General features: G+C 47.6%; 1 protein-coding gene across 1 annotated transcript in view; it reads left to right on the forward strand.

The window, feature by feature from the left end:
- Positions 1–8,335: 8,335 nt before the first annotated feature.
- Positions 8,336–10,987, forward strand: part of mmrn2a (multimerin 2a) — a 28,532-nt gene continuing 25,880 nt past the window's right edge. Inside the window, exon 1 of the mRNA XM_080016662.1 lies at positions 8,336–8,678. Coding sequence (XP_079872788.1) covers positions 8,455–8,678 — 224 coding nt within the window. The 5' untranslated portion in view covers positions 8,336–8,454. The remainder of the gene's footprint in view (positions 8,679–10,987) is intronic.

Genomic DNA, 10,987 nt, shown 5'->3' on the forward strand with positions numbered 1-10,987 from the left:
GAGTGGAAGGATGGATACCACTAAAATATGCACACACACACACACACACACACACACCGTAGGCCCTTTAGATTTATTTAAAGCTTCAAATATTAAATTTTAATTTCTATCGAAACTGACAGTGAGACACTTGGGATTTGTTGGTTCTGAGTGTCTGTGTGCTGGATAGTACAGTGTGTACTGGATATTACAGTGTACTGGATATTACAGTGTACTGGATGGTACAGTGTGTACTGGATAGTACAGTGTGTACTGGATATTACAGTGTACTGGATATTACAGTGTACTGGATGGTACAGTGTGTACTGGATAGTACAGTGTGTACTGGATATTACAGTGTACTGGATATTACAGTGTACTGGATGGTACAGTGTGTACTGGATAGTACAGTGTGTACTGGATATTACAGTGTACTGGATATTACAGTGTACTGGATGGTACAGTGTGTACTGGATAGTACAGTGTGTACTGGATATTACAGTGTACTGGATATTACAGTGTACTGGATGGTACAGTGTGTACTGGATAGTACAGTGTGTACTGGATATTACAGTGTACTGGATAGTACAGTGTGTACTGGATAATACAGTGTGCACTGGATATTACAGTGTACTGGATATTACAGTGTACTGGATGGTACAGTGTGTACTGGGTTGTACAGTGTGTACTGGATAGTACAGTGTGTACTGGATATTACAGTGTACTGGATGGTACAGTGTGTACTGGGTTGTACAGTGTGTACTGGATAGTACAGTGTGTACTGGATATTACAGTGTACTGAATAGTACAGTGTGTACTGGATAGTACAGTGTGTACTGGATATTACAGTGTACTGGATAGTACAGAGTGTACTGGATAGTACACAGGCAGGAAGTAATAACACTGCTACAGTCCAGCGAAGTCCAGCGTACTTTCGTATGTAAGTAAAAAAAATATCTGACAGGAGAGGAAGACAGACAGATAAGAGCAGATGAGTGTGCACACTATACTGCATGAGTGCACTATCTAGTCATGTTTTTCTTGTATATATCTCTTTATCTAGAGTACTGGGAGTCCGCACTGTGAGTTTTGATTGTTTATTATAGTTGGTAAAAGCCTGAAGTACTCTGACATCATGTCCCAGGACTGAACTATAAAGGAAAGGAAAGAAAGTTCAAAGATGGTGAAATACTGCAACACACGTCAGCGTCGTGACGGCTTCACATGAAAATTACAATTAAACAGAGACGCAAATATTTGTGTCTCAATTTTTTTTCCAAGTCATTGTGTTCAGTGTCTGGCAATACCACTTTCACTCGCCATCTGTAATAACATTAAGAAAAATAATTGGGAAGTTGTGACTATCTCCTGGAGGCTCATTAGTCTGGTTTCTCCTTTCATTTTGCTTCATCCTCTCCACCTGTTTGTCTTTGCCTCATCTGCTGTATTGACTCCGTCAGCACCCGGATCCTCGTCTCCTCCCTCTCTGGATTCTTTCACAATCTGCTGTTCTGGCTCCTGCTTGCGTACAACTCTTCTTACAGCCCCATGGCAGCTCTCATGTAGAGGATCTCCGTCCAGACCATGCACCATGCACCAGGCACCAGGCACCAGGCACCATGCACCATGCACCATGCACCATGCACCATGCACCAGGCACCATACACCATGCACCATGCACCATGCACCATGCACCATGCACCATGCACCATGCACCATGCACCATGCACCAGGCACCAGGCACCAGGCACCATACACCATGCACCATGCACCATGCACCATGCACCAGGCACCAGGCACCATACACCATGCACCATGCACCATGCACCATGCACCATGCACCATGCACCATGCACCAGGCACCAGGCACCAGGCACCATACACCATGCACCATGCACCATGCACCATGCACCATGCACCATGCACCATGCACCATGCACCATGCGACATACACCGTGCACCATGCACCATGCACCATGCACTCTGAACACTTGTGTCCCTCAGGGCTCCGTTTTGGAACCCCTGGGTTTGTAACCTGCTCCAATACCTTCTTCTATTACTGCACTATGCAGATGACACTTGTCTTTACTGCTCTTTTCTTATCTTTCTGTGTCTCGAACACATTAGTGAATGAATGTCTGTGCACTACCTTTAGCTGGCCCCGCCCATAAGGCTCAATTTGGCAACTTCCGTGGGGGCCTACATCCAGTTGGATAGGACATCTCTGGTGGTTTTGAGCTGCAAGATGCATCACTGTCTTATGTCAACAATGGGATGGTATCTCAGGAGGTAGAGCTGGTGGTCTAGTGATCCAAAGGTTGCTGGTTGGATCCCAGGCTCCTCCTGCTAGCATGCTGTAGTGTCCTTGAGCAAGACACTTAACCCCTAATTGCTCCTGATGGCTGCGTCCGTCGGTGTTTGAACAATTGTAAGTCGCTGTCGATAAAAGCGTCTGATCAATGACTTAATTGTAAATGTAACAAACTAGAAATATTGAAGTCTCAACAGTGCCACCATTTATCCTTTCATCGTACTTGGTGTGAAGCTACAATTTGTGAGAATTTTTTTAATTGAACAAGTTGGGATGAGAGGGGAGATGATGCAGCAAGAGAGACGAAGATGAGAGGAAAGGATTGCAAAGCAATGATGGATGTGGAGAAGAGTGAAGGTGAAGAGATAGGGCGGGTGAGGAGAGGGGGAGGTATGAAAGAGGAGAGGAGGAGGAGGAGGAGGAGGAGGGGCTTGGCTCTCCCATCAGTATATTGTTCCCTCCGTCTCTTAGAACTGAGCGGAAAATGAATACTGTGACTCAGCGAAACACACACACACACACACACACACACACACACACACACACACACACACACACACAGGCATGGCACCACTATTCCAGATAGACCATCAACCGTTTCCAGCCATGCTCCGCCCCCCTGCTTTAACTCTCCTCTGATTGGATAACGGCATCACAGTCTATATTTAGAGCTGTCTCATTTGTCGGACAGAAAGCAGAATGTCAATGTGGTCAAGATCCAGCAACACACACACACACACACACACACACACACACACACACACACACACACACACACACACACACACACACACACACACACACACCAGTTTACTGTCCATGTAAAGAAAATGCATTTATTTATTTTGATATATTCAATATTTGCATGTACTAGAAATGAGATTTTGGTGCTTAAACGGAATATTAAAACCAGAACAAAGCGGCTGAATGAATAAAATGGCTTTTCAGCTGTCATATGGTTGATTAGTGATGATAGTTATTAGTTACACCATTTCAGTTTGTATTTACACCTGAAATGAGTCGTTGCTTACTTTATAGACTATGAAATGTTTGTGATCTGAAAACAGAATTAATTGATTAAATGAAATAAAGTTTTCAATCAGATTATTATATATTTTCTAATGAGTCTGGACCTGTGTGTGACAATTCGACTCTAGTTAGTTGCTCTCGATGCCGACGCCCACAACATTTACTCATGGTTATGGTTGATCATGGAGCCCAGCACTGCAGCGTTGGCACGCTGCAGTGCTGGGCTCCCCTCCACCTGCAGGACTGCAGCTCCACACGCTCCTCTCCAGCACCCTCTGGAGGTGCAGTGGCTGCTCTGAGCCCCGTCCACGCCAGGGAGAAGCACGTTGACCAAGACACTTCATCATCATCCTCATCATCGTCGTCATCAGCGAAAAGCACGTTTATTTGTACAGCACATTTCACACACAAGGGAAATTCAAAGTGCTTTGCATGAGGCATAAAAGCGCAGAAAGCAGAGAAATAATCATCTCAAAAAAGATAAAGTGAGATAATAAAATAACAGGGATGAACAGGGATGAAATGCAATTTAAAACTGACCTACATACAGTACTTCAACATGGCGGCATTCAAACCCGCAGCCACTCGTACTTAGTCACTTTCCGGGAAGGTGAGGTAATACTTTTGCACAGGGGGGAAGACCCCCTGCTGTGCCACTCGAGTCCAGAATGATTTGTTTTGGTGGAGTGCACAGTGTAAATCAGTCAGATGAAATGTGAATTTAACGAAATGCCTTTTTTTCAACGTTGATTTAGTCCTGAGTGGAAAACGTCAGTTTGCGTTTCTCTCTGAATCACTGACTCTGAAGTGAAGGAGCTCGCCGGGTTCATCTCGGAGTCTCCACCAACAGAATGCCGCCGACCACGTCCATGTGTAATTTAGCAGCTCTCTTCTAATGGCTGCTCTGTTCTAAAATGCGTGAGGTGCTGGAATGTCCTGGGTTGATAATTACTGTGACCTGTTCAAGTCTTCATCCTCCGCCGCCTCCCGTCCGGTGGAGCCGTACACTTTTCCCTCAAAATGACTTGGGCGGCGTGGCGTTGCCAGCGGAAGCACAATAACCTCAAAGTCAACGTTCAGTTTGTTTCTTCTGTTTGTGGGAACATCATCTGTGCCCTGCTTGCTATTAATTTGACCACGGAGATCAATAAAAAAACATCTCTTGCCGTTCATCTCCACGGACGGAGCCCGGACGAACGGACCACCTAACGCTGCATTTCTTGCTTCTTATGCGCTGATATGAAAGATGGATTCAAACTTTTAACTTGTTTGAACGTGCGGCAAACGGAAGAGGAGCAAAGTGCCAAGACATTCTAAAAACTGTCCTGGAAAACAACAATAGAAAACAAAGCGGTCAACTGGAGCCATAACCCCCGTCACATGAGGGAGTGAGGGGACGGGAATCTATCTCCGACACGCTGACACCAAAGCCTCATCTCTCTTTTGAGATTGGGGGTAAAAGGATTCATTCCATTTTCCAAATCTTCGTTTGTTTAAGTCAGTCTTGCCCTCATAATGCCTCGTGGGATACGCTTGGATAGTGTTTGCATACTATGATATTTCACCAGAACTAGTATGTCATCCTGATACTTTTTTTTAACTTTTTCTCTGGTCAAAGTTCACCAAGGTTAAAATCCACTCTACGAAAATCCACCGGTCGTGAGCTTTTCCTTCCCATAGGATCTGGTGACAAACGTCATTTTGATCCAGCGGCTCAGAGTCGTCTGAGCCACATGGACGTTGTGTCTCCATCCCACTCTGCAGCGGTGCCACGGACGCTTGGTGAACAACAACACCAACAACAACAACACCAACATCACCACCAACAACAACAACAACAACAACAACAACAACACCAACAACACCAACAACAACAACAACAACAACAACAACACCAACAACACCAACAACAACACAATCAACAACATGATCAACACCAATACCACCAACAACAACACCAACAAAAAACAACACTAACAACACCAAAACCACCAACAACATGATCAACACCAACACCAACACCAATACCACCAACACCAATACCACCAACACCAACACCAAAAACAACAACACCAACAACAACAACAAAACCACCAACACCACCAACACCACTACCACCAATTACAACACCAACAACAACGGCGACACCAACACCACCAACACCAACAACAACGACAACAACAACAACACCAACACCAACAACACCAACAACAACACCATCGCTCTGAGTGAAGTGGTTTCAGAGCGACAGTGGCTGATGGAGCCGGAGCCACAAAGAGGATTCTGTCGCAGCTCAGCCTCCGGCTCCGGGTCTGGCCTCCAGCCCGGGACGTTGGGCTGTTGCCAAACAGTCGCTGTCCTTCCACTGGAAGACGTCCGTCCCCCGGACCCTTCCAGCACTTTCCAGTCCAGTGTCTGATGTTGTCATAGAACAACAACAAAGCTTCATTAGCATCACTGCACACGCTGCACGGAGCCTCGTGGCTTCATCTCAGTCATGATTCTGAAGGATGCTCCGGGTTCAAGGACGCTGGCCACAGCCCAAAACACTGGAAGTCATTGCTGCTGCCGCTGGGGAGGTGGAGGAGGATGGAGGAGGATGGAGGAGGACGGAGGACACATCAGCGTTTCCTTCCAGGAAGAGATGTTTTCGGGAGACGGCTCTGGACTCCTGCCCAGAGTGAAGGGCCTTCAACATCCCTCCTGACGGGGCCGCTGACACCACAACATTCATGCTGTGACACGGTGTTTTCACTGTGTTTTCATGGTGTTTTCACTGTGTTTTCAGGGTGTTTTCACTGTGTTTTCAGGGTGTTTTCATGGTGTTTTCATGGTGTTTTCACGGTGTTTTCACAGCAGTTCAAGGGAACCAGCTCCTCTAGCAACACTCACGTTAAAGTGAAGAGTTCCATGCAGGGAAAAGTCCAATTTCTTTACAAAGTGACTGAGGTCCGTGTGACTGGTCCTCACATCCTCAGGCCAGTAGGATGAACGTTGTCTTTTTGGACACGGCCTTCAAGGTTGTGTTGGCTTGAACTCGCTGTGCTCTACGACCTCTGACCTCTGACCCCGGACTGCTGCTTCCCTTCTTGACCTCTGACCCTGGAGGTGGTTTATCAGGCAGCAGTGACGGCCTGTCGTCTCCCGTCAGAAGTTGTTTCTGCAACGTGAAGCTTTAGGAGGTCTCAGATCAGTTTAAATGACCTGCAGAGTCATCGATTAAGAACAGAAGAAGATACAATGAAATCTGTAAAGGAAAATTATTTATTATTAAAAAAATAATTGTTGTTTTGCCAATGACTTGGTGGCCCGCTTGCATTACGCCCCCAGACCACTAGGGGCTGCGGCCACAGAATTATCATTACTTGATGAATATTACCAAAGTTACTTCTTCTGGACTTATCAAGCAGCAGCACTCAGCAGTACTGTGGTACTTCCTCACACAGCAGTACTGTGGTACTTCCTTTCACAGCAGTACTGTGGTACTTCCTCACACAGCAGTACTGTGGTACTTCCTTTCACAGCAGTACTGTGGTACTTCCTTTCACAGCAGTACTGTGGTACTTCCTCACACAGCAGTACTGTGGTACTTCCTCACACAGCAGTACTGTGGTACTTCCTTTCACAGCAGTACTGTGGTACTTCCTTACACAGCAGTACTGTGGTACTTCCTCTCACAGCAGTACTGTGGTACTTCCTTACACAGCAGTACTGTGGTACTTCCTCACACAGCAGTACTGTGGTACTTCCTGAGATGTTCACAATCACAACTTACCTCCATTGTTGTGTTTGAGCAGCAGAGAAGAGCGTGTCTTCAAATTGAAGTCATTTCACCAACACTTCCTTCAGTCATGCACTGACAAACAGACAAACAGACAAACAGACAAACAAACAAACAAACATAAAACAAACAAACAAACAAACAAACAAACAGACAAACAGACAAACAAATAAAACAAACAAACAAACAAACAAACAGACAAACAAACAAACAGACAAACAAACAAACAAACAAACAAACAAACAACACTTGGTCAACAACACGTTGTGAGTTCATTGAACAGGTCTTTCAGTAAAGTACACAGCAGTCGTGTTATTCTCATTCAAAGTTCTTAAATACTCAGTTTGTCGTTGCCTCTGGTTGTTGTACATGTGTGAACTTACTGTCACCTAGTGGAGCTCAACAGCCTGTGCTGCTGAGGAGACCTGCCCAGTACAACCACAGTGTTGTACTGGTGACACTGGGAGGTGCCCAGTACAACCACAGTGTTGCAGTGGTGACACTGGGTCCACACACAGTTTGACTCTGTCTCTTTCCTTGCAGTTGTGTATAAACAGTCTCTGTTGAGCAGCTAAAAGCATCCCAGGACCCCCTGCAGAGAGCCTTGTTTTAGCTCTTTGAGAGCGAGGGAGAGAGAAATGTGTAAAACAATATGTTGTTTGTTATTAAACTTGGTTTCTCTTCTTCAAAACCATTTACAATTTAACTTCTTTACTTTTCCATTGTTAGATGTCACATACGTTCAGGACCAAATTCTGCTTCCAAAGCCAGATGTGTGAACACCGCCCTCTTTTTCATTCACTCCACCTCTTCACATCCTTTTTCCTGTGTTCCTCTGGGAGGGAGGGGGGGCGGGGGGGGGTGAATGTTTCACAGTGTGCAGGGGAGGTTTGGAGGGTGGGGGGCATTTCCGTGGATTGTTATATGTCTTTGAGAACTTCAGCGTGTGTGTGTGTGTGTGTGTGTGTGTGTGTGTGTGTGTGTGTGTGAGTGTGTGTGTGTGTGTGTGTGTGTACAACAGTACAAGGGGAATCGAACAGGGGCTGATGCGGCTGAGAAACCTTCTATTGCTCTGAAAGAGAGAGACGGGGCGAGAGGGGTGAGACATGGAGACCCCCTGACAGAGGAGGAAGCAGGGGGCGGAGCTAACCCACCTGGGCGGGGCTTCCAAGCCCTGAGTCAAAAGCAGCAGCCCTCCTCCTGTGGCCCCTCAGAGCTCATCTGGACCAGTAAGGACCAGCCAGCAGGACCCACTGCAGGGACCCCAGGAACCACAAGTCCAGAACATCAGGAACAGGAGCTTCAGGATTCAGGGAGAACTGGGCCAGGAGGAACCGTGTTGGTCACCAGTACCATGGCTGTGGGGGAACTGATGCTGATACTGGGCTTACTGGTCAGCGCCCACTGCGAGGTCCGAGCCAGGGACCCCGAGGTGGAGGATGAGGAGGAAGAGCTGGTGGGAGGAAGAGGTTCCTGGGGCCAGGAGGCAGAACAGCAGCAGAACCCATTTGGGCTCCCCGAGGCCGTGACGGCGGCGCCCCCCGAAGGAGAAGGAAGCAACTACCCTGCTCGCACCGGGTGAGTGGAGTCCTCCTCTCATCCGTTGCTCTCATTGAACAGTTTTACTTTGGGTTCAGAAAATAATGATTCACATTGAATTTATTTTCCTCAGTTCCATCAACGTCTGTTTTGATAAAACAAACAAAAGAAATCAAAGCTGCTCTTCTTTATCGTCCCACACGTTGATGTGGAACTGTATCGCTGTGTTTTCTGGGGACTTTTAACTCGTATCAAATTGATATGGACGAGTATTGATGGTGGTGGTGGAGGTGGTGGTGGTGGTGGTGGTGGTCGCAGCTTAGACTCGTTCACACAAATTCAGTCATTCAGCTGCTGTGGAGTCGACAGGAGCTGGATGTTGTGGTTTGGGATCTTAACGTGCAGTGATTATTATTTTTGTGGGATTGGACGAAACATTTCTGTAAACAATAACATCCTATGTGACGCTTGGCTCCGGCTGTCTCTCTGACTGTGTGTGTGTGTGTGTGTGTGTGTGTGTGTGTGTGTGTTCCAGCTGTCTCAGTTGTCACACCACACGTTCAGACGAGCTCATATCCACTAACTCTGTCAAACACTGATTCTCTGTGTGATGGTTATGACACACACGCACTTCACTTAATGGATCCACATCAAAAAGGCGTCAAATGTTTTGTCTGCCAGCATGTGTGTAACAGCACACACACACACACACACACACACACGCACGCACATACGCACACACACATGCAGGCACACGGTCACCCTCCTGCTGTGTAATGTGTTGGGGCTTGTAAATCAAACTGTCTGTGGATCTTCCATTCGAGTACAAGGCGTTCTCCGTCCACTCAGGACGTCTCCATCTCTGCGGAACCGCTGGGTCTCCATCTCCGTCTCCTGCTCCGTCTCCTGCTCCGTCTCCTCTTCCACCTGAGTAATTGCTTTGTGTACACAGAGAGGAGTGAGACACTCCACTCTGTCTCACTCCCTCCAGTCTGTAAACATCACCTGTATCACTGTCCTTTTTAACCTTCTTACCTGGAGGAACCTCAGCTTGATCCTCACCAGGCCATGGAGCCCATTTGATCATGTTTATTATCACATTCTTATGGTTCCATCTGATCTGTCTCTCCTCTATTCGGGGAGATATCAGTGAACTCCAACGGTCAGTGCTGGACTTTCTAGAACGGTGAAGTTTCAACTATTGACCAATTTTCTGGGGACCCCCTGGAACCTCTTGAAGGACCGCTGGGGGTCCCCGAACCACACATTGAGAACCACCGGTCAATATAATAGTTGTGATGATCAGATGAGATAAAGCTGCTTAAAGTAAAGGTGCTGTCCTCTCTCCTCCTCCCCCCCTCTCTCCTCTCTCCTCCACCCACTCCCTCGCTCATGCACATGGCCTCTTTTAAACACAACCAATCGATTCATCTCCGCTTGGCATAGAAGCCGAACAGAGTCAGTTCATCTGGATCGACTTTCCCAAATCAAACCCTCCTCAAACCCCGGACTGTCCCTCCAAGACCTCCCCCATGATGCAAAGCAGCCATCTTTGTTCTTTGAAGCAGGACTCTGTCTCTGGACTCTGGTGGCGGTGGTGGCGGCGGTGGCGGTGGCGGTGGTGGTGGTGGCGGTGGTGGGAGCAGCAGCAGTGTCCAAAACCAGCGTCGTGTTGAGGCCTGTGCTCATCAGAGTCCTGGTCCCAGATCCAAACACTGGAGCCCAAACCAGCCCAGGTCCATCTGCTGATTCCCTGATAACTCCGTCCCTGGAGGGTGTAGCACAACAAACAGCCATGACCTCCCCCACACACACACACACACACACACACAGACACACACACACACACACACACCTTAAACGCTGGCTAAATGACACCGTTTAAGAGCAGCGTCTTTGTCCTGTGCCTCGCTGCCGTGTTCCCATAATAAGAACCAGATTTTGGCGAGCTGCCATCTTGAGGTTCGTCGCCGGGCTCTCGTCGACGGGGCCGCGCGCTTTGGGTTGGGGAGGTCAAGGGTCAAGAGGAAGTCAAGCATCACCGAAGCGGAGGTGAGAGGTCGGCGCTGGCGGAGGATGATTCCATTTGAACTGTTTGTGGTTGTAATGCGGCTCCCGTCCCCGGTCAGAATGAACCAGACTCCTCCATCCCAGAACCGAGAGAGAAGGTAAACATCAGCACCGCCACACCCCCCCGCCCCCACCCAAAAAAAACAACAACAAAAACACACAGGAGGTGTCATCCGTCATGTGGAGAAGCGGCCGTGGTGGCTCGGACACACCTGTCGCCTCATGGGCATGTTTTTATTTCATACGACAGACTGACCTGAGATGTGAGCAGGTGTGGT

Source organism: Zeus faber (assembly GCF_960531495.2).
Source record: "Zeus faber genome assembly, chromosome: 16".
NCBI classification, from domain to species: Eukaryota; Metazoa; Chordata; class Actinopteri; order Zeiformes; family Zeidae; genus Zeus; species Zeus faber.